This window comes from Achroia grisella, unplaced genomic scaffold, assembly GCF_030625045.1.
Source record: "Achroia grisella isolate CSIRO2021 unplaced genomic scaffold, CSIRO_AGI_Agris_v1 utg515, whole genome shotgun sequence".
Taxonomy (NCBI): Eukaryota; Metazoa; Arthropoda; class Insecta; order Lepidoptera; family Pyralidae; genus Achroia; species Achroia grisella.
The window spans coordinates 3,338,985-3,365,474 of record NW_026712908.1 but is presented as its reverse complement, the minus strand read 5'-3'; the positions used below and the strand labels follow the sequence as shown (position 1 = coordinate 3,365,474).

The window sequence follows — 26,490 nt, the reverse complement described above, 5'->3', positions numbered from 1 at the left end:
AAACAGACACTCCAATTTTATTTATATGTATAGATAAAAGTGCGATGTTAAGTAGATGTGCGTTAGGAGTACAAAGTATTTGCCTCATGTACAATGATATGTATTTTAATTGAATAAAACAAAAAGTGAGTTTTTTTTTTTCATTTGCTTTTTATAAAACCTTCAGGCTTCTGCTTCTATTTCCAAGAATTGTAACTATCTTTCTTTGGTATTGTTATTGAGTTTGAATATTATATTCTAAGTAATCACTACGCCATACCTATTTAATGACAAAAACTTCTAAGAATTAATATGTGTCATATAATTCGTACTTATTTAGTCTGTATGCATCTATGAATCCAATTCTATATAATTAAACCTATTCCTAAAAACATTTCTATAACCACTATCAAGTACTTTCATAGATCATTAAACACTAGTGACAGAGCCCAGCATCGCTCGGGTGCAATTATTGTAACTATTTTTTATGTACTTATTACTTGCTGATAATATAGCATTTTATCGGCGAAAAGACTTAAAATTGATAAAGTATTGTATATTATATAATAACAACAACAAACTATAAAAACTGCACTATAGGGGGCATCAATTACGTGAGATGTTTAAGGAGATGAGGGGGTCGAGTCAAATCTGATTTAATCTTACGTTGGAGAGAGGAGGGGCAAAAATCACGTAATTTTTTTTCTGATTGAAACAAAAAATATACTATTTTGGTCCATTTAATTCAGATTGTACACGATTATGATTTAATCTTAAGCGTAATCATAATACGATTAAGATAAATAAAAGCATGAAGCAATTTTTTTTGTTTTTACAATAAAAATCTACGCATACCTACTACGTACCTACGCGTACGTAATCTACGTTTAACTAAGCCCACATTTTGAAAAATCTCACATGATATCGTGGGATGAGGGAGGGGGTTGAATAAAATCTCACGACATCTCACCATTACACCAAAAACACTTCGCGTAATTTATGGACAAAGTATTAAAAACAATTATAAAAATAAGCATAATTAAATGTAACAATGTAAAATCAAATTGTGTAGTTTTTGTAATTTAAAAATAATATAGTAAGTAAATATTAACTTAATGAAATATGTGATATCACTCACTCAAAAACCAATAAAGAAAGAAATAATTACAAAATATTTATGGATGGATATTATGTTATGGAATTTAACTATGAGTTTAGGTAAATTTTAAATAAATAAATATATTACAGTACTTAAATTGAACTAAAAATAAGTACAACACATTAAAAGTATTATGTTTCGCAGCTTCATTCTTTGCGATTTCCGTTTAACATAATGTAGTAGCGCCATCTACTCTAGACCTTAGCACGATAATTTAAATACCTTCTTTTTTTTTTTATTGCAATCCAATCACTCCCCTCCTTGTAAGTGGGGCGAGGCTACGTTTTAAATGTAATCGTTCGAGTTAGTCATTCGCGTTTTCGTGCTCAAAGCCTTCGCACGCATACCGCAACCCTAGTGTTTCTTAATTCAAAGTTCGTTATTTTTTAAAATACAATATTTTAAATATGGGAAACAAGAGAAAACGAGAAAAAGAAGAGGCAAGAATTATGAAAAAGATGAGGAAATTGGAACAGAAATTACATCGACGAAGACGTATACTTTCATCAGATGATAATGGTAAGTAAATTTTAGTCAATTTCCTATCGCTATTGGCGATCCACTATTGCCGTTGGCAGTTAATATGAACATACAATATGAACTGTCGTTGACGGTACTTGAAGGTGTTGATTTATAATTATAATGTTATTATTTGTTGTGCAGATTCTGACAACGCCGACGATACAGTGAATACTGATATAAGACGAGTTTCGTCAGAACAATTAACTACAGTTCCAAGTATACCGAATTCAATCGGAATGTCGTCATCTCAACAAGAGATAGCATTAGACATGCCCGATCTGATGTCTCCTTTACCACAGTCGCCAAATGTGGACCCAGTTGTCACTGGTTTAAATCCTTCGCCTGTCCCAGACAAAGAAGAAATAAATGTTTACGTAAATACACCAGAAGAGATGCAACTAGAAGATGATATTTTGCAAATATTAGGTGAGGCACCTCAGCCAGACATAAAGTTTGGTAAAAATATTCACTCAAATATCGCTTCCCGTTGGGAAGATATATTAATAAAGGGTTTACCAAAAGAAGCTAAAGATATTATTCTTAAAAGATACTTTATTCCAGCTAACTGTAGTAATTTAATGGCTCCAATATTAAATCCAGAAGCTAAGGTTGCAATGCCGGATATATTAGTCAAGAGAGATGCTACGCTATTACAAAAACAAAGTCAGATTGGGATTGTATTGTCTGCATTGGCTGAGCTCACCGAGATGATTCTGCAGAATGAAAACTCCAAGCAAAAATTGCTACAACCTCTTAGTGATGCGTGTCGTTTATTGTGCGATAGTCATAACGTGGAAACAAAAACTAGACGAAACATTATTATGAGTTCTATTAATTGTAGTCTACGCGATACGTTCGATACTACTAAACGAGATAAATTCTTGTTTGGTGAAGATTTAGCAGAGAAGCTCAAAGCAGCAAAATCTGTACAGAAAACAGGAGAATCATTATCCCAAATTAATCCTGTAGCATCAACTAGCAGGGTGTCAATTTACAAAAATATGTCAAAAACCCGGAATTTAAACTACAGGGGCCAAATACAAAGGAAACCACCATTCAGAAACAACGAAACATCAAGAGGTCGTGCCTCGACACGTCAGCCTCGCAGCAATGTATCGTTACGCCCGCCGGCACCACCGCCGCCGCGACGAGCATTCTCACCGACCAGGAAGAATCATCGGAGATAGATTCACAGGTAAGTCAATACGCTGGTCGATTACAATATTTTTACAATCAATGGATTCGGATAACTAATGATCGTGTTTTATTATCATGGATAAAAGGTTATAAAATACCATTAGTCGCACAACCAGTTCAAACTGTAATACCATGTACCACCCCTAAATCTTCACAAGAGCACAACGAATTTATTAAAGCAATTCAGGAACTAATCGATATCAATGCGATATCAAAATGCTTCCATGAAGATGGAGAATTCATATCCAATATATTTCTTGTGACTAAACCAAATGGCAAAAAACGCTTTATTCTAAACCTAAAACAATTTAATAAATTTATAAGCACCGATCATTTTAAAATGGAAGATTACAGAACGACAATAAAATTAATAACTAAAAATTGTCATATGGGTTCTATTGATCTAAAGGACGCCTATTTTTTTGTTAACATCGATAAAATACATAGAAAACTATTACGATTTAATTATAATGGTACACTTTACGAGTTTAATTGTTTACCATTTGGTTTATGCACAGCTCCGTATGTTTTCACAAAGTTATTAAAACCGGTTATGGAATTTATGCGATCCAAAAATTGTATATCTGTAATATACTTAGATGACATTCTCTGTATTGGAATAGATTATATCGATTGCAAGTATAATATAGAAAACACATGCTTATTACTCAAAAAGTTAGGGTTCATTATAAATCGTGATAAGAGCTGTTTGAATCCTAGTACGAACTGTAGATTTCTCGGTTTCTGTTTTGATTCTGATAAGATGATTATGCAATTACCTACAGATAAAAAAGAAAAAGTAAAAAATTATATCCATAATTTTTTACATAAAAACAAATGTAAATTAAGAGATTTTGCTAGAATGGTTGGTCTTTTAGTATCTGCTTGTCCGGCATTACAGTATTCATGGTTACATACAAAATTATTTGAACAATTCAAATATCAAGCCTTATTAAAAAATTACAATTATAATCAAATTGTAACTTTACCACATTTTATTAAAGGAGATTTCCTATGGTGGCTGAAAAATGTGGATAATGGATATTCCCCTATAAAAAGAAATCAGTACCGTAAAGAAATTTATACCGACGCCTCATCCACAGGGTGGGGTGCATACTGTGATGGTGAAGAGTCGTATGGTTATTGGAAAGAAGATGAAATAGATTTGCATATCAATGAACTAGAACTTAAAGCTGCGTTCTTTGGATTAAAAGTCTTTGCCAGTAATTATCATGAATGTGAATTGTTACTAAGAATAGATAACGTAACAGCAATTTCTTGTATAAATCGAATGGGGAGTGTCCAATATCCACACCTAAATGAGGTTTCTCGAGATATTTGGAAATGGTGTGAAAGACGTCGTATTATAGTGTTTGCATCATACATAAACACGAAAGAAAATCTTAACGCTGATAGACTGTCTAGGAAGAAATTTTGCGATACTGAGTGGGAATTAAGTGATTACGCGTATAATGAAATTAAACAACAGTTAGGTGTGGCAAATATTGATTTATTTGCCAGTCGCTGCAATTCTAAATGTGATACATATGTTACATGGAAAAATGAACCGGGAGCATGGGCCATTGATGCTTTCACAATTTCATGGGAAGAATTAAATTTTTACGCCTTTCCACCATTTTCAATGATATTGAAAATGATTCAAAAAATAATACTAGACAGGGCGGAGGGTATAGTTGTCGTACCATACTGGCCAACCCAACCATGGTTCCCCTTGTTCAAAAGAATATGTCAGTCAGACCTTATATATTTTTCACCACGTATTAACTTGCTTAAATCTCCTTACAGATCCGTGCACAGCTTACACCGCTCTCTAACGTTGGTTGCCGCGAAATTATCCGGCAGACTCTATTAAAGAAGTCACTAACACCGAGATCAGTAGATATAATGCTTGCATCATTATCAAATAATACATATAGGCAATATGACGGCGGTATAAGAGCTTGGCTCAATTATTGCAGTTGTCATAATTATGATTATACTTCTATATCTATACCTCCAATAATAGAGTTTTTAACGGATGCATTCGATAAAGGTGCCAAATATGGAACGATTAATACATACAAATCCGCCTTGTCTCTGTTATTAAGCAATAATCTGGATGATGATAGACTTAAGCGCTTCATGAAGGGAGTTTTTAAACTAAGGCCATCGAACCCAAAATATAACATAACTTGGGACCCTGGAATTGTCTTACAATTTCTAGCACAGAAATGGCCTAACAATGACCTTGATTTGAAAACTCTTTCCAAGAAGACAGTAACGTTACTCGCCCTTGTGACTGCACATCGTGTACAAACTCTGTCATTAATCCACATAAATAATATTTATACAATGTCTAATGAAATTCTGATAAAGATTACAGACGCAATTAAGACAACAAAATTAAATACATCTCTACCCATATTACGACTTCCGTTTTATAATACCCGTCCAGAAATTTGTCCCGCTCGTTGTTTACAATCATACCTAAATAAAACTAAACTGCTACGCAGTAATAATGACAACAGGCTTTTTGTGAGTTTCAAAAAACCTCATTCTAATATCGGCCCCCAGACTATTAGCCATTGGATAAAAGATATATTAGAAGAAAGCGGCATTAACACATCAATATTTAGTTCACATAGTACACGACATGCAGCCACATCGAAGGCTAACAAACTGGGTGTTAGTATAGAAGTAATTAAAAGGACCGCAGGATGGTCTGATTCATCTTCAGCTTTTGCTCGCTTCTACAATAAAGAAATTACAAATAATAATATATTTGCAGAATCATTACTAGATGATACAACATTATAACTATTGTATACAAAATTACCTACAATGGAGAACTGATTTTGATTTGTATATTAATAAAAATATTCTAAAATTGTCTGCCGACGTATTATTACCTATTCCGAGATATATTATGCAAAAACAAATACTGATAAGTATGATTTGACATTGTTAATTTTTATTTTAAAATCACGACTTTAAACATCCTACATTATGTTAAACGGAAATCGCAAAGAATGAAGCTGCGAAACATAATTGAAGATCAAACGAACTTACCAAGTGAAGTTCGATCGTAATTATGTGAGCAGCTTCATTCGAAGCGATTTATTATCACCCACCCAATTAATATTGGCATCAATCCCATCCCAATAATACTTGTGATTATAAAATAACAAATAACAGATTCATAACTTTAAACAAAATGACTAACTCGAACGATTACATTTAAAACGTAGCCTCGCCCCACTTACAAGGAGGGGAGTGATTGGATTGCAATAAAAAAAAAAAGAAGGTATTTAAATTATCGTGCTAAGGTCTAGAGTAGATGGCGCTACTACATTATTTTAACGGAAATCGCTTCGAATGAAGCTGCTCACATAATTACGATCGAACTTCACTTGGTAAGTTCGTTTGATCTTCAATTATTATTGTTACAATAGTGTGATTCGATGTTTTGCAAAATATCGCTATTTCCTGCAGTACAATTTTAGCAATTTCCTTGTAGAGGTGATAATAGAGGAGTTCAATAACGTACAACAACAAATAAGTGCGTTGACATCATGTTCATGTTTGCAGAAATTATTACAAAATAGGATTTACAGTATTATTCTCAAATCCTGATTGAATCGTGTAAACTATATATTTAATTCCGCTACAATTAGCATGTTTGAGACTACAAATATTCGGTGTGGAAACTTGACTACCATTACATTCTCTAGTGGCGATCAAATTCCGACCGCTATTGAGTCTATACCCATATCGCGACACGTGTTTCGCCTATGAACGAGGCATCATTAGGCGTTGAATAGAGTTCGTGTACAGCACGGAATCCTAGTGTTGACTCCTCGGCGACCAAACCACGCCTCCCTACGCTAAATAACACCTAATTCGATTAAATATATTTTTTTGTCTGAATGGTAAACATGTTGACGACACCTGATGGTAAGAGGTAACCGTGGCTTATATACATGAACCAATGACATCGATCCTCCGTCCAATTCCAATGGAGATCGAAATTACCACGGCCTGAGCCGACCTCAAGTAGTCCCTCAGACTAAAGTCGTATCCGTCAGGCGGGAGTTGGCCTTCAGCCGCTCCATAAGTTAATGAATACATATAGCATACGACTCCCGTCACAAACACAGAGCACCCATGCGATATAGAGATTATTTATTTATATACTCTTTATAGCACCAGATAAATTACATGAATTAAAATCCACAGAGTAACAGGGTACAATAGGTGGCCTTGTAACGTCGCATACGCGATAAGGCCGCCTCTATAGGGATCACTTCCAGAAACCTATGGGTAGAGGAGAAAAGACAGTAAGTAGATGGTAGTAAGTGGTGCTAAAATATAATGGTAAAAAAATCAATAATAATAATGACAGTAACATTACAAATTAATAATAATGATCATACATAATTACATACATATAAACAGTATATACCTATTGTCATATATGTATAACAGGCAAAAATTGTAAAAAATGTTATTTTGGTGTATGTACCGTATTTATATTCATATGTCTGTAGTAAAAACCGATTATTTCAATGTTACAAACAGACACTCCAATTTTATATATGTATAGACTAGCAAGTAATATATGTATATACATACACCAAAATAACATTTTTTACAATTTTTGCCTGCCTGTTTGTTCCGGCTAATATCTGAAATAGCTGGACCGATTTTGACGGGACTGTTTTTGGCAGGTAGCTGTTGCAATAAGGAAGTTACTCCTTATTTAGGCTTAGGCTATTTTTATTTTATAAGATTTCTTTTATTTTAGAAATAGAAAGTTAAATTCCACGCGGACGAAGTCGCGAGTACAGCTAGTGCCATATAAGAATGATTCATCATAATTTTTAGAATTCATTTCATATTACCGTAACTAAATCAGGTAATGTTTGTCCATCTGATAACATTTATAAGGTAAACGCCTAGCTTTTAGCGTAATATGTAACAGTAAAATCATTTGAGTTACGCCGCTGTATTTGCTCATAATTATAGTGAGATCAAAATCATGCGACACACCAAATAGAGAGCTTGTTACGTTTATGTGGAATTAAATGATTAAGGTTGCCTTCGAAAGGCTGCATAATCGAACTGTATTTGGAAGTCTAATACCTTACTAGAGGCCTATTGATTCAATAGCCTAGATTCATGTTTCATTTTATGCACACTGTTATTGCATCATTGCTAACATGGAATCTGTTATCTCCTAATTAGTAGAAGAACAAAAACTGTCTGAACCGAATTGAGAAACTCGTCGTATTTTTGGAATGGGTAAATTGCAATTATAAATGTTGAAATCTGATGCAATAATTTCTTCTTCTTTAGTCGTACACTCTGTCAAAAGTGGTCGTGGCTTTCATGATGTTGTCGGATTCTCTTTATTATCCTCTTGGTGATAGAGCTCTCCGCAATTTGTCTCCAACTTGTACGATTTTTGGCTGTACGAAAACATACCACATTTTCTTCTTTAGTTAGGTACAGCCTTGACAGAGTGGTCTTGGCTTTCATGTTGGTATCAGTGGATTCTTTTCATTTGTTCTCCTTTATGATAGAGCTTCTTGCAAGTCGTCTCCATCTGCTCTTGTTTTTAGCTGTACGAGAACATTCCACAATGGACTGCTGTGTAGTTTTGATAAGGTCTGTTCATCGCGTTGGTGATCGACCCAAGAACTTTTGCCCCCATTGAACCTTGGATAATTACTGTTACTAAACAATTTTCGTCTTGTCTAAAGTGACCAAAATTCTTGCAATGTAATAATGTCCTCTTCCCAACGAATGCCAATTGTAACGACAATTCAATATACATAAGAACAAGATTTGTGATCTTCAGTACGAGATGTTTCTAGAAGATTTTGACCTACGGAAATCTTTCTAAGTACCGAATGACAATATTTTTTACTTATTCGTACGAAGCTAAAATTTATAATGTAATCTGATAACCAAATGAAATGCCTTTATGAAAATCATCGTTTCATTGGCATCCCTGATACTTGCTCAACATACGTACGTAGGACTATAATAAATTTTTATAACGATACAATAAAAAATTATAAAACATCAAGAATAAATCACGATAGAAGCTGTTTACATTATTTTTATCTCTAAAATGGTTGAGATAAATAAACGTAAAGTGCATATTCTCGCTGAAAAACGTCAGTTGAAACGTGTCTGCCCGTTACTGTTTGCCGCAATTTTAATTCGTGTGCACGAAAAATGTGTGCAATGTCTTTGTAATGTCAGCCAGATGTGTAACCGCGGAGAACTTTTGTTCTAACATTTTGACAATATTTATTTTTTTAAATAGATACATCACACGCTTCAACTTTAACGTATGCCGTCGGAGATAAAGAATGCAACAAAGAGTTTAATTTCGTGTTAAAGGACAACTACTGTACAATGTTTTTAGTTCTGTCAGATGATAATAACGTCGCAATGATACCGTACAATTCTGTCACGAATGCATCTGCATTCGTGACAGAATTGTACGGTATTATTGCGAGAGTAAACATTATAGCGTTATTCGTGTAAAAATATATCAGTGACATATTTTTTTAAAGAATAACTATACACTAAAATAAATGCACGGGTGACGCATTGCGATATCGACTGTCAAATCCTTAATGAAGCGGCAGATGAAACCGGGGATTTCAGCTAGTCTCGAGCAATTCTTAAAAGTTACAAAGCTGAAAGCCAGATAGAGTTCATTTCACTACCCACCCGTTCTCAAAAGGCCGGCAATTCCCCTATTTTAGTAATTTTGGGGAAAGGGATTGTTAGGAATGTGATATTGCATCCTCCACGCGGATCTCCTGAAAACTATCGCCATAAATTCCTGGTGAATTTATCGCGTTTGCCTGACTGACTTGACTACATGCTTATCAACAGCGTAAATCGTTAGCATAGTTAGGCGGGTGCACAATTCTATTATCATTAATTAAAAAAAAATCGTCTAGTGTTGCGGATGTTCATAATCACTTACTATCAAATGTAAAGAATTAATCTAATTATCCAATTTACTTTTTGGCAATTTTTATATCAATGTCATGCATCAATTGCTTGGCATACATAGTAATAATACTCTTAACAGCTAACATGCATTCGAGTCAGATAGGAGAATGTTTAGAACAAAGACAATAGCTGCGAGTGATTGTTTAAATTGGAACTTCCTTTTACGGTCAGCCGCTACCAGTTGTATCGCAACTGTCCACTTCGCTTATTGGACGGTTTGATGTTTCCTGCATATGTTTTGATTCGATTAATTAGTCTACATATACTACATTAGCTCCATACACAACAATTATAATCTAACCCTTGATGTAGTATTGTAACTAGGGATGTGAGAAAGTCATTTAACATGAAAACAATCGTATTAATATTCCTTAAAATCGTTATTCAATATAATAGGCCTCGGTGGTCCAGTGGTTTAAGCGCACCGCCTTACTGCCGATGATCGCGAGTTCGATTCCTCGCACGGCACACACATTTGTATTAATGAGTATGAATGTTTGTATCTGTCTGGGTGTTTTCTATGTATAGTATGTATATATTTACGAAAAAAAATGTATCTATGCATTTGTATCGCTTTATCTAACTAAGATTATTATTATTATTCTCTATCTTTTTCACAGCTGGTGATTAGTACCGAGGACGGGACATTATTATTATTATAATAGATTCTTTTTTAAAGCCGATTTTTAAATGACTATTATGAATTGTTATTTATCTATTAGGCTTTTCCCCTAATAGGCTTTTTTGCACAAATAGATAGGCTTTATTTAGTTAGGTGCAAAAATTACTGAATGGATTTCAATTAAACTTTACAGTAATGTAAATAAGCTTATACATCAGAATAACATATAGGCTATAAATTTCACGCGGGTGAAACCTCGGGCACAGCTAATATATATATGTAGTATAAACAAAACATATGGCTCTCTTCTTTAGAAAAAATACAGTTTTATATCGGCAGCAACAAAGTTATGGGATGGCCCATGCCACACTATTATTAGGTACTTATTAAAGAAACAAATGCACACAATTATGTAGGTACGTTACATTACAGCACTTTAATTCGACACCATTTCTATATCTCTATTTCTGTTACACTAATGCATTATCGGCTATCAGTAATGATTAATAATGTAGGTAATGCAAGACTAAACGTGGTTACCTAAAAATTATTTCTGAATCGTACACATAGAATTGTACACATGTAAATGTAGAATAAATAATAATAAATAGAATTGCAGTGTTTCTTTGTAATTTTAAATTAAGAGTTTTAAAAAAAAAGTATGTTGGTTTATTCTCGCCAATATCTAAAACGGTTGTTTTTCAACATATCCTATAGAATTTTTTTCACAATTCTATAGGGATACTTTTATTTTAGAAATTGTATTTATTTTAATAAAAAAATAAGTTACATTCCACGCGGACAAAGTCATTATTTATTTTAGACCTCCTTATTATAATAATTTTTATTAGTGGATGTAAATCATTGAAGCCTTTTATTTTCATAGTCTTAAGTTTACATAACAAAAAATATACAAGTAGAGAACTGAACTCAGCACCTACATTAAGTCAAATGTTTACATACAGACTTTGAAGTCATTGGGAGATAGTTTAGAAAATTTATAAACGGTTTAATAAACGATGTCTAAAAAAGGAGGATGTTTGTTTTAAGAATTGTATTTTCAATTATCTTTATTACCTCAAAACTAGAATCATTTTTAATTCAACTACTTTTTTTTGTACTACGCTACGGGATAGGTTCTGTAGAAATTTCATGAAAACCGGCTCAGTAGATTGATTGAAATTAAATTAACTAGAAAAAAATATCTCTCAGTTGTGATTACAGTCGATGGAATACTTCAAACACTTTCCTTCACTTCATCATATTGATTTTGAATTCTAAATAAATGTGAATAAAACTGGTTGTGTTTTGGCTAACGATTGAAGTCGCAATTTTAAGGTACCGAATGAATTACTTGTTATACCCTAAATAATTTGAACTCATGAATACTAACAAACAATAAATAAATATATAACCCAAAAATCCAAAGAAAAAAGTTTCATTGCTCTACGTTCAAATATATATAAGTTTCCATACAAACTTTCATTCCCTATTTTGTTTACCCCCTTAAGAGTAAAATTTATACAAACTTTGAATGTCATATATTTATTTATATTTAATCAACAGCTTAAAAAATATGTTTTAAGCTTTTAGCTTTAAAAAAGACGATCTTTGATCTCCCCTTCAACTTCTTACATTCATTTTTTTTCGCAACAAAAAGTAGTCTATTTCCTTTCTCAGGGTCTAGATTATCTGTGTACCAAATTTCATTTCAATCCCTTCAGTTGTTTTGGCGTGAAAGCGAGACAGACAGACAGAGTTACTTTCGCATTGAAAAATAATTAATATTAAGTAAGGATTATTCGCATTTATCATAGTAGATAGGCGAGTAAAATTATTTTTAGTTATGATATATTATTGAATCCACATCAGTAATTATTGAATTACCTACCAATTTCATGTGTATATGTTGTATCCGAAAAAAAATTTTGCAATCAATTTAATTTTGATGCCTGATAATACTATCAGTTTATTAATCCTTAAAAAATATTTAATATCGTAATTTCACCCATTACTAGTACCGTAACCAGCTACGTAGTGACACATCGATAAAAGACTTTCAATCAACAAATGTGATACATGCACACTTCGCTAAAATACTGAATCAACTAATCTCATACATGAAGACTTCGCTAAAAGACTGAATAAATAAATGTGATACATGAACAATTTGAAAACAGTGATTAAAAGTGTTAACATTTTGAGGTAATTCGGGAAAGGCAAAAGCGAAGATACAGTGGAAAAATATTTAAATGCCTCCGGAGCAGAGTCGCGAAGGAATGCTGTGTCTATCGAGGCACGAGAACTGCCCATGGTCTGACGCCCTGAAATCGGCGGACGTTAACTGGAATGGGTTGAAGTACAGTTGCCTGAAGATATTACACTTGTACTGCAAAGTGTTCGACAAGGAAGATGTCATCGATATGGTTATTCGGTGAGTTGTACAGCTATTGATTAATATTTGAAAGCCACTACGGTTTAGTAATTACTACTCCTAATTTGATCCAAAGGTCTCGAGTTCAAATTAGACTGAAGCATGAAAATCTTTTGTAGTTATTTATTTTAATATTTATGTATTATTCATATACATTATACATCATCGTCATCGTCATAAATATCATGATCATCATTGCCTTGCGCCTTTATCTTGTTATTTGGGGTTGGCGCAGTATGTAATTTTTTGTCGTCATTTATATATGTATTTATTATAATACATGTACATTTATTATCTATTATCAATAAATTATCTAAGTTCCACGGAATAATATAATAATTATTATATGTTCACGACTGTTATCCGAAATGACATAGTCAAATGCATTATTGTCTATGGTTTCGTCGTGACTGGGCATAATTATTCGTGCCTAATTGTTGCTAGGTGTATTTAAATCCAACTTGGCAGAGAGGAGTCTATTTTCGGCTCTTGTTTTTTTCCGTATTTCTATCATAGGAGTCACAGTATTTTCTGTGATTCATCATTAATTCTTTCATTTATTCATCCATTCACAAAGTGTTTCAGTATTTCGATAATAATATATGTAAATTCAAATATGACCGATATTTGAATTCACTACATTTCAGTTCAAGTAGAGGACTACCCGCTAAGTTACAGCCCTCTCTTGCTTGTTTAGTGTCATACAAAAACGACAATATTTAACCCTAGATTTATTTCAATTAAAGTGCCCACGGGTGATTACGTCCCAACGTGTAAATTTACTCTTACGGAGTCATCCACCGGTGGACATGCGGTCTTTTTCGTGTTAAAATTAGTGTACTTATTGCTAAGTAACGGTTATATCTAACATGCAGCTGTGATGAAATCAAGAGTAAATTGTATTTACTGCTGTATATCTCCATCATAAAATAGATGTACTATATATTATATTACATTTTATTTATAGTCTGGACTATATCCATATCACTTACGTATCACATTCATTCAAACTACAAAATAAAAGTAATGGTTTCCGTACCATTTAATGTATATGTTTATTATACTATGGTGAAGCCCCGAAATCAGCGAATGTACTCTCATTACTCCGCCCATTAACTTCTTTACGAGCAGTCGATGCCCGCAACGCAAACTTTAATGGCCACAAAAACGTTTAACATTCCCATCATCGATGTGCTGCAATGAAATTCAAGAAAACCCGTCTGTTGTCACCTATATATATATATAATACTAGCTGTCTCCGCAAACGTTGTTTTGCCATATAAATTAAAATCGCTATTAAAAAATGGAGGTTGGTGACAGAAATTGTGTGAAAATTTAGGGTTGTATATATTTTTTAATGCCGCATTATAAAAAAATAAAATAAATATGGACAACCCTTATCACTTAAGGGTATGAAAAATAGATAGTAGCCAATCCTCAGATCTACTAAATATGCATATAAAATCCCATAAAAATCGGTCAAGCCGTTTCGGAGGATGATGGTAATTAACATTGTGACAACATTTGGGTGAGGGTGTTCTACAAATGTTATGTACTTATGTATTTGCAAAAAAAAAAAACTAAGTATATCAATTGCCTAGTACCAATAACACAAGCTCTGCTTATTGTGGGACTATATGGCATTGTGTTAATTGTGTTGTAAATCTATTTCAATTCCAATTAACTCCATCTTTCTGAATCCATTATCTGTTATAATCAGATCTCATACTAATAACGAGCAACGCACACGGCCAGCCTGAATACCAAATCGTGTATTCGCTAAAACAGACGCAAACAATGACACGAATGTTCAAAGAAATTCAGCAGCTCATTACAATTTAATTAGGTGATTATACGGGCGATTTATTCCGCGAAGGCATTTTATAGCGATCGGTAACGTTGATATGTTTATTTTCTGCAACATTTCATTTCATCAAAAGGCGTTATTAACATTTTAAAACAATCCACATTAATTCAAATTCAAAATATCTTTATTCATGTAGGTCTATTACAGACTCTAATGATATGTCAAATCTACCGTTAGTTTGGAATGATTTCGAGATGAACACGAAGAATGGACAAGAAACTCATCTCGTATTCTTTTCGTTGTACATGTTACAATAATACAGATTGGTTTTAAATTCAAATTTGGGAGAATAGTGTGACCACCAGCATATGCTATTGCAAAAGTCTAATCAGTGTTCGTAACCTGAGCAAACCAGGCCTCACAAGCAGCACCCGTTCATGAGTATGACGGATGAGCCAGCCATCATTGCACTGGTCTGAGTGCAATGATGGCTGGCTCATATTTATTAGAGCGAGAACCTGGCCTACCACGCCGTCATAAGTTGGAACTTTATAGCAACTTCATATGAGCTGGTTCATCGAATTGAATTTATTATCTCTGTATAATACTCCATTTTCGATTCCCCATTCTTAACAAACGCGACGTCAATCCCATCCTTACTGTTTCTCGCCATTTCATGTTCAGCTATCTGCCTCGGTGATTTAGCGATTACGGCTTAATTATTAAGCACAATTTTCCGATGATCGCGAGTTCGATTCCTCACATGATGCAATCATTTGTATTCATGAGTATGGTTGTTTGTGTGAATTAGAGTGTTTTCGATGTACCTTATTTTAAATGGATGATAATGATATGGTGCACTCACATGCGCTAACGGTTTATGCTGGCGGGACACCAGTTGAGCATGAGGTAAAGTCAGTCAGCCCACCTCGACATATTCACCAGGAATTTATCAGGATAGTTTCCAGGGGGAAGCGCGTGGAGGTTAACCTGACATGGTACATTGCTAGGTCATTAATCCACATTACTAACAAATACCTTTCCCCCTAGTTCCCACAGTTAATAAATGCTGCAAATAATGGAAGTTTGTTCAATAGCCAAATAGAAGCTGTGAATGGAGAGAGGCCGCAGTAAGGTCGCGTTAGACTTAGAACCTAATAGTTAGAAGTTACGAGTTAACTCACATCCATGTCAAGGACTTTGTGTGTATGAAGATACAAATGTGACACAATTTCGCGGGTAATCTTTTGTTTGTTCTTCTACAATCTATATGTATATAAAGTTTTCGCGTCGCAGTGTTAGTTGCCATACTTCTCCGAAACGGTTTGACTAATTTTGATGTAATTTTATATACAGATTTAGTAGATCTGAGAATCGGCTACTATCTATTTTTCATATCCTTAAGTGACAAGGGATATCCACCCCTAACTTATTATTCTTATTTTTTAGTAAAGTTTTTTTAAGCATTAAAAATTACATACAACCTTAAATTTTCACGCTTTAATCACCAACCACTATTTTTTAGTTACAAATAGTTTTTATATATAAATTACACCATTTAATCAATATTTTTCTGTCAATATTCTATAATTATGTAGAGGTATTTAATGAACACAAGGAATTTAATAAAACCAAAATATGAATGTTATACCTTTGGATCTTCAGGCCTGTTAAACCTTTCCGCGACAATTGTTTTTCTGTCAGCTTCAAATACGTTGGAGTTGTCAAGCCACCACTCCTTGTCTACCCCGTCTTTGAACGTTTGCTTAGTAAAGTGATACAATGTAAATGCGTTGTGGGCTTGACGCTTGTCCATAGATTCCATTAGTCGACCGTGCCAAAGGTCGCACAGCATAGAGCTGTTGAAACTGGATAGGGCAATGAGCGGTGCCAATTTCGAGTAATAACTAGAATAATTTGATATTATACTTACTATTTGTTCCCGCGATATCGTACGAGAATACATTAAAAAAAAAGAAAACACTGAGTTGAACTAATAATAATATCTCAGGACAATTCACACAGCGCCATCTAGTCCCAAGATAAGCAGAGCTTGTGTTATGGATACTAGACAACTGATACAAATTCATGGTTACCTTTTATTTTGTAAATACATACATATTATACATATAAATACTCTATATTATTATATATAAAAAATCATAAAATTTTTTATACTATTATGGCGGCAAACAAGCATACGGCCCATCTGATGGTAAATGGTTACCGTAGCCTATGGACGCCTGAGACACCAGGGGTGTTACATGCGCGTTGCCGACTCTTAATAAACCTTTATATACCCTTTCTGAAAACCCCCATGGTGTAGTCTCGTGAGAAAACATCGGCTGGTAGTCCATTCTACAACCTAAGTGTATACTGGACGAAATCTTATTAATATTATAAACGCGAAAAATTTGAGTATGGATGGATGTTTGTTACTCTTTCACGCAAAAACTACTGAACGCATTTTGATGAAACTTTACAGTAATATAGCTTATGCATCAAGGCTATATAAGGGTGTAACCGCTGGCACAGCTATTATAGTATAATATAACATATTAATAGAAAATTTTGTTCAGGTGTTTATTACACGACTCATATCCAGTCCCTTATAAATCTACGTCAAATCTGTCGCATTTGAACATCGGTCACGCTTGCTCGTAGCTGAGATTATGTATGTTCAAAATAGTAATTATATTTATTAACAGTAACAGAATATAACCGTTTAAAAGCCACACCAACAACGGTGACCACTGTGGACTAAAATAGCCTTTTTATAAGCCATTTACTGAACAGAATGGTTGCGTACTTACGTGTTATACTTGTCTACATAAAACTTTATAATAGCTTAAGAGCTCGTGAACCATTCGGTAAGCCTGTCTGAAAAGCTACTTCGAAATATTTTTTTTCGGACTACTCTAATGCTGTTGGCCGCAGCTGGCCTTTCTAGTTTCACCGGATTATAGGGGGCGAGAGTAGATAGCACTCCAAACTTGCGGAAGGACTTATGGAGTGACTGAAGGCCAATTCGCGCCTGACGGATACGACTTTAGTCTGAGGGCGTTGCTAGGGGTTCGAACCTCGGCTCAGGCCGTCGTAATTTCGATCCGCGTTTGAATTAGACGACGATCGAGGGTGGGTTGATGCCTGATAGGTATTGGTAATCGTACTCAGCATGCTATGAGTCATAACTATAATTTCTAGCCTTACAGAAAGCCCGTTGCCCAGAGATACGAGGTCTAAGTCGATTTTTTTAATTTGATGATAATGGAATGATGCACCCGCCCGCGCTAACGGTTTATGCTGGCCCACCAGTGGAGATGATAATATGAGCATGAGGTCAGGTCAGTTAGCCCATCGTGACAAATCCACCAGGACTTTATCACGATGGTTTCCAGTGGGTACAGCGTGGAGTCAACTTGGTGTGGTACATTGCTAGCGTACTAATTCGTATTTAACATTTCAAGCTCATTGTAATATAAATAAATAAATAACTCTAGACAATTAACACAGCGCCATCTAGTCCCAACATACAAAACATCCAGACGTACAATACATACAAACAATCATACTCATGAATACAAATGTTTGCACCGTGCAAGGAATCGAACACGCCACCATTAAAAGTAAAACGGTGTGCTAAACCGCTAGATTACCGAGTCCATCAATATTGAAATAACCGTTTTTTTATTTAAACATTAAAAAATATATATACTAAAAATGTGCAAGGCTATCCTGCCAGGTAGTATTTATTCATCACTAAAATCATTTGTATTCTTACACAGATACAAGTGTTCACAAGTGTTCACGAGCTCTTAGGCTATAGCGAGAAGAATGGATTCGTCATTTCAATGTTTAATTGCTTCAGACTGTGCTCTTTTGTTTTAAAGTTGTGTTAACATTGTTTTTGAGTAAGGATTTGGAATTAGTTTTGTTAAAAAAATGATTCCTGCGTTAATATTTGACTTAGGAGAGACAGAGAGAAAGAGAGAAAGAGCTTTTATTTGTGGTTATACTAAGTAAACGCTTCCTCCTGATATGTGTATATGTATATCTTATCAAACGACATCAAAAAAAGGGGGAGATTTTCACTTCGCACTTTTTTATATGTATATGTTAGTATGTATGTATGAGCACAGAACTTTTTTATGCGTGAACCGATCCTCATTATTCTTTTTGTATTTGAAAGCTGAAGCTTCTCATGTGCTCTTATATAAATTTGGTAGAGGTTTAATCAGTAATTTTTGAGTTATACTTACCATGAGAAATACATCTATTTTCACCTATAATTAGTAAAAAATCACAGGATCCTTACCGCCATGATCACTGATAACGATTGAAACACTGATAACGATTGAAACACTGCTGAAATATTGTGAACTCAATATAAATAAAGCGTTGCGTGATTTTTACTAATTATACGTACCTATAAATAATGACCGCTTCAAATTTAAAATAGTATTTATCTGTTTTACGTTTGGAAAATTGTGTTCCAATGCTGTTCCAGAAACGATTTTTCGATATAATTTATGTTATTTGTCTGCATTAACGATGTAAGAAGATCTTTCTTGCATCGTTGGTGCTGTCTAACATGTATAAAGAGTTTCTAATATTCTATAACAAAAAAGTGTTTTATATACGCCCTTTAATAACGTCCTAATTGTGAAATTATAAATAAGACTAACTGCAGGATATTGAAAATATTATTATACTACTCGTGAAAAGTACATAATATAAAATATATATGTATGTACATTACTGGGATACATACACTTACAAAACGTATATAAAACTTCCGTAAAAAAATCTAAAATACAGCGGAAACTATATCAAAATCTGTTGGGTAATTCAGAAGATGGAAAAACTAGTTAATGTTTACAAAATATGTCCATTGTTCAATGCAAAGATGAAGTCATCATTTTTTGTTATTGTAGTATAAACATGAACGGCCTCGGTGGTCTAGCGGTTTAGTACATCTCTTTACTTTCGATTGTCGTGGGTTCGATTCCTCGCACGGTTCAAACATTTGTACGATTATACGAGAGTACGATTGTTTGTATCGGTCTGGGTGTTTTTTATGTATATTATGTATGTATTTACAAAAAAATCGAAGTATTTATATCAGTTGTCTAGTACCCATAACACAAGCTCTGTTTACCGTGGGACTAGATGGCGCTATGTTAATTGTCCAGGGTTACTTTTTTCTTATTTTATAAGCACATTTTTTTCATGACAAAATTATTTTTTAATAATACTATAATAAAATAAAATCCATACATGTAATAGAAAATATAACTGATTACTTGAAACCCGAAATTTCTTTATCTGTACAAATAGTTGTCAGTTCTTCTCATCTCGAAAGCATTCCGAACTAACGATAGATTTAACTTATCATAAGATTCTGTAATAAACCTACGCGAATACAGATATTTTGATTTTAACTATAGCAACACGCAAGTTTCTTACTCATTCTTCTTGTGATGAGACATGCCAAGAGTGAGCAAGTACTTCCAAATGACCGGTTAAATTGCTTAAATTTAAATTTATTTGAATAAATAATTTTCTATTCAATTTCACGTATACTTTCAGAAATTTGCAATTCAAACACATTCCGCCAACATACAAAAGACATGCATTTTTAGTCAATCAACCTGTTTTTCATTTACGTTATCTAACGCCCCAACTTCATTCCATCAATCTGACTGGAGCAAGCGGTGTTTATTTCACCAGCACCCATGAATAGACTAAGTAGTTTATCTATTAGTTCTTACGTCATTATATGTACAAATATTTGTACGTTTAAATAAAATTTACGCGTCTAAAGTGTTCCGGGACAATGGGAGGCTGAAGTTACGTAACGGTTTTTAGGACTATAAAGAAAAATTATTAATACAAAAAACATCTGAAGAACTGTTAATATAACAAAATGAAGTAACTGAAATTAAAAAATCTGTTAATTTTTTAATTTCAGTTAATTCATTCTACTTCATTGAAGTTCATTTTTATATATACTGTACATATACTTTTTATGAGAGACAAAACAATTTTTCTTTATTATACAAATATTCTGTTTTTATTATAGTTAACAAACGCCAATATTTTTTTGTTATCTTTGTGAAATTATGAAATTAATTATTTCATGAAATTACGAAATTATGATTTTGTGATAATTATTATTATCAACAAAATCATAATTTCGAAATAATTTCAAGAAAATTTAATTTTGTATTTTCAAGAAAGTTTCATTATAACCAACGAACCGCCCGCGGTTTCACTCCCATAAAATTTAGCCTACATGATTGATTAACTTTTGTAGCAGAGAAAAAATTTCAAAGAATGGTCATATAAAACATAGATTTACATGTTATAAGAAAACGGAAACCACACGTTATAAGAAACTAATTTAAGACTGAATTTTTGCAGTATTAAAGCGAAACTATATTCTGTTAAGTAACTTTTATTATTTTATCTTTAAATTAACACTTTTACTCTAATAATTTGATTGAAATAGGACAGAAATATATAAATCAGATCAAAATATACAAAATATTTATAAAAAAGTAGAATTAGATCATATATAAAAAGTTTTAGCAAACGTTATGATTATTTTTTTACAATACAAAAAATACCATACGACGGATTTTTTTTAAAGAGTGTGATTGACAGATATAGCCGCGTAGACCAAGTAGGGGGCCCTAGGGGATTGTTAGTAATGTGGACTAATGACTCCATTGCTAGCAATGTACCATTTCAGGTTACGCTGTTACCCTTGTAATCCATCATGATAAATTCATGTTCATCTTATCATCCTCCACTAGTGCCCCGCCAGCGTAATCCATTATCATAAGAAACCACGTAGCCCACTTAGTACAAAGTCTATTTCCGTAAAAAAAATGTTAAGCAATTAATTATCTATGTATTTATGTGTAATTAATATAATCTTATAAGTAGATAGTCACCAACGATTGCAACCTTCCGAAATTAATCCATCGCAAATCGTCGCTCAAGCGGCCAAAGAAAACACACACGTCTATTCTAAATTTACAATTGACATTTATCGTTTACAATTGCCTTTGAACTTTTCAAATCCGCCACAAGTTTCTGCGTAGTAAAATTTCTATCTATATTACGGGCTCGGTGGGATAGCGGTTTAAAACATCACTTCCAATGGTCGCGAGTTTGATTCCTCACATGATGTACACATTTTTATTATCGAATACGGTCATTTAGTCTAGGTGTTTTCTATGTATATTATCGATTACCGACCTCGGTGGTCTAGCGGTCTAGATCACCGCTTTATGTCCGATGGTCGCGGGTTCGATTCCTCGCACGGCACAAACATTTGTATTCCTGAGTATGATTGTTTGTATCGGTATTTTCTGTGTATAATATGTATGTATTTACGAAAAAAAATATCTATGTAGGTACTTGTATCAGTTATCTAGTACCTGTAACACAAGCTTTAGATAGCTTAACTTGGGACTAGATGGCGTTGTGTGAATTGTCCTGAGATTATTATTATATTATGTATGTATTAAAAATGTATATATGTATCTCTGCTCATCCCTAAGGTTGACTGGGAGAGAATGCTATAGCGTTAAGTCCACTTTTTTTACCAATTTTAGTAGTCAATTAAGCAAATAAATAAAAAATAAAATAAATGAGTGCCATGGACATCTGAATGTCTCTAGTCTGTGGTGCTATTCATGTAGGTACGTGACCATCGCCACTTTCCATCGTGTGGTGGACATCAGTCAGTCAGTCAGTGTCAGTATGATTGTTATATCGCAATCTTACTAATATTATATACTTTACAATTACAGCTTATACATGAGTACATAGCTATACACGAGTACAATGCTAAGCTATGTATAACTATGTACTATGAGTACATAGTTATACATAGCTTATAAATTTTACGGGGGTGAAACTGCGAGCACAATTTTTTTTTCTGGAGCATATATTAGTCCACTGTTGGACATATTTTTCACTTTCTTCGGTCTACGGCGCATCTTGTCCAGGTCGGTCCTGCCGTCTTTTTGATGTCGTCCGACCACCTGGCTTCCGCTTCACATCCTAGGTCGCCATATTAGAGATCTGTATATACATCTGTCATCTGTGCTTTGACATACGTGGCCGGCCCAGCTAGTAGTTACATAAAAAAGTGTGCAGCACCTATAACTAAAAGATTCTTTTAGCTCCAAATGTATATAACATAAAGTTCTCTTTGTTTGTCTTTATGTCCAATCAGTAATCGTAAACTATTGCTCGTTAAACAATAAAGTAATTATTCTAAAATTTATTTTGGTTGTTAAATATGTGGGTGAGTGTACACGCTGCACCAATACACATCTGAACTGTTTATTACCAGTAATAAATCACACGAAAATATATTTTATGACAATGGCACAAGGTGACGCGTTTGCGACAGGCCCGGTGACTGGTAACCTTGTTTGCTAAAACCCGAGATTAGAGACTTTCAGGCAATAAGCAAGTTTATATAAATAGCATTATAGTTCCTTTTCCTGTAAAAAAAACTATAACAATGCACTTTGTTGATAATCAAATTTACACATAAATAAATATTCTTAGATTGGAAGTAATTGATTAGTGGTAGGGTGCAAAAGGCCCCGGTTGTCTAGCGGTTTAGCATACCGACTTACTTCGTAGTCGCGGGTTCGATTCCACTCATAGTGCAAACATTTATTTTTATGAGTACCATTACAAACAATAGCCAAATTATATAGTACTTATGTATGCACTGTATAATTTGGTTATTGACATACAGATAAACAGATAAAATTGTAAAAAAAAATATTTTTAACATTTTTGTCTGTCTTTCTGTAATTTTGTGTGTCTTTTAAAACTAGCCTAATTTACTCCTTATAAGAAGTAACTAAAATTGAAGTAATTGAAGTAAGTTAGGCAATGTTTATCTTTAAAAAAATATTAATAACAATAATGAAAAAAATATATTTCCCCGCAGACGAAGTAACGGGTAAGAGGTTGTCTGACATAAAACTAATGAAAACAAAAGATCGTGTACTGAATTATGACTGTACTTGAGTTGTATCATAAATAGCCAATTAGTGGAATAGTAAACAATGTCATCGACCCGTGTCCCGGCTTACATTGTCACTGCGCATACCAATTATCCCATAGATCAGTGGTGCGCAACCTATCTTCATTTGCGATCCCTTTCTTTTATTTGTTGCGACCCCTGAATAGACAGTAGAGGTTTTTCTTTAATAATCAACGTAGTTAAAAAAAACTATTTCTGAATTCCTTTTATTAGAGGTTTTACACAACACAAAATCTTGTGAAACAATGGTTTTATAAACAATAAAAAATATAATAAAACCATTGTTTAAGTTATTTAAATTTGTCGACCCGGAAATTTTTTCTCGCGACCCCTCTCCCCTCTCCCCTCCCCACTCCCCTCGGTCGTAACCCACAGGTTGCGCACCACTGCTATAGATCCCGTGGGAATGGAAGCTTACTATTAACTTACACACGTATAACTATTAATATTTATTACAATATGTTTTACAATAGTTTTTAATGTAACTAGAATAGCAAACTTTTTTTTTTAATCTAGATTTATTTTGGGGTTTTTTTTTCAGACATGTCAACCCCATAGAATAATACATATATGCAAACTTAAAATATATAATTTTTCTCTTTATATTTAGGAAAAATCCTCATGGACCCGATTACTTCCCTCATTTATATGCAAACGGGTACTGTCAGACTCTTACCGTTTAAAAACCACAAGATGTTCATAGGAACATGTTCATAGGAATAAGGTACTATAGAGTGCCTTTAAATTTGTTCTCTACAGAACCTATGCTTGCTTGGTAGAAACAGTCATACGGTAATACCATATGTACTTATGAATAAAACTAATTATATGAATATAACGTATTGTAAATAAAACGAATGAACTGAACTTGAAATGTGACTGTTGAGATGAATGTGTGGTGTGACAGTAATTGACAAAATAAAGAATTTTTTTTTATCAAAATTTGATGAAATGAAATCTAAAGAATGAATACATTAGAGGAGTAAGTGTTGTCACAAAATATAACTTTTTACTCTTTCACCCAAAATATACTGAATATATGTTTTTATGTATGATAATGAAATGGTGCACCCGCCTGCGCTAATGGTTTACGCTGGCGGGGCACCAGTGGAAGATGATAAATTGAAGGTAAGGTCAGGTCAGTTAGCCCATCGTGACAAATTCACCAAGAATTTATCACAATAGTTTCCAGGGGAACCCGCGTGGCGGTCAACCTGAGCTGATGTACCATACATTGCTAGCAATAAGATCGTCAGACCACATTACTAACAATTCCCTTTCTCTGCACTGAATAGATTTTAATGAAACTTTTCAATAATATAGCTACTCGCCCCGGCTTCGCCCGTGTGTATACATGTATTATATATATAAACCTTCCTCTACAATTACTCTATCTATTAAAAAAAACCGTTTCAAAATCCGTTGCGTAGTTTTAAATATTAAAGCATACATAGGGACGGACAGACGGATACTTCAGAATTTATATTTTGGTGAGAAACAAATCGTAAGTGTTGTCACTAAATATAACTCGTTGGTTGGCGAAGGTCGGGGTACAGGCGCGGTGCACTTACCATTATTGGATGATATCACGGCGTCGACTTAAGGAGTTGGCTGTCTGGCAAATTGATTCTTTCCCCTTGAAACTTTTAGACTTGACCTCTGACACTAGCATGTGTAAATGCGGAAGCGTATCTTGTCTGTACGATGTATTTCAAACGTTACATTACGTTAACTAAACAGCTGAGCAAGATTTTAATGCAGTTTATAATAAGAAAATAATAATCCTGGTTAATTTACACAGCGCCACCTAGTCGTAAGCGAAGCAGAGCTTGTTTTATGAATACTAGACAACTGATATAAATACTTAGATATATATTTTTTGAAAATATAAACATAATATATAAAAAAGAAATGAGATTGTTAGTAATGTGGACTGATCTTATTGCTAGCAATGTACCATGTCAGGTTGACCTCCACGCGGTTCTCCCTGGAAACCATAGTGATAAATTCTTGGTGAATTTGTCACGATGGGCTAACAGACCTGACCTCATACTCATCTTAATCATCTGCATTTTATGGTTTTTATCCTAGTAAGAGAGAACACAAATTGTCCGTTCACTTACTAAAATTGGATTAAAATGTATTTGGATCTTTTTCTAAAAAAACTTTTTTAGTATGTAAGTATTTTTCATACTAGCTGATACGTATTTTTATTTTAATGATATTTTGTGTCCATAAACCTAGACAACCTAATAAGCAACTACTTTATTGTAACGTGTGTATATAGATATAATTTAAATTCGACTCATTCTTTCACTCATTCATTCTATTCAAAATATCTCCCAATCTTCTAATATATTTAATATTTACATGTTTATATATTTACTGTCTCTTGTTCTTCTTGTGATGCATCTGTTTAATATATTTGATCAATTATTTGTTTGTCCATAAAATAAGAATAGCTTTACTTTGTTGTACTATTAGGTATATAAATGAAATAAAGATTTATTTTTCCTAATTTGCTAATATAATACTAAACTTGTATTATAATATTAACTACTCGCCCCGGCTTCGCCCGGGTATACATGTATTATATATATAAACCTTCCCCTAGAATCACTCTATCTATTGAAAAAAACCGCTATAAAAT

General features: G+C 33.6%; 1 protein-coding gene across 2 annotated transcripts in view; it reads left to right on the top strand.

The window, feature by feature from the left end:
• LOC131847092 (four and a half LIM domains protein 2-like) overlaps positions 1-26,490 on the top strand; it is a 165,591-nt gene that overhangs the window by 66,878 nt on the left and 72,223 nt on the right. The window contains exon 1 of one of the 2 annotated variants that reach the window (XM_059196550.1): positions 12,554-12,951. The exons of the other annotated variant lie outside the window; for it this stretch is intronic. Within the exon in view, the coding sequence (XP_059052533.1) occupies positions 12,770-12,951 (182 nt within the window). The 5' untranslated portion in view covers positions 12,554-12,769. Of the gene's footprint in view, positions 1-12,553; positions 12,952-26,490 lie in introns of those variants that run through there. 2 annotated transcript variants of the gene reach the window in all.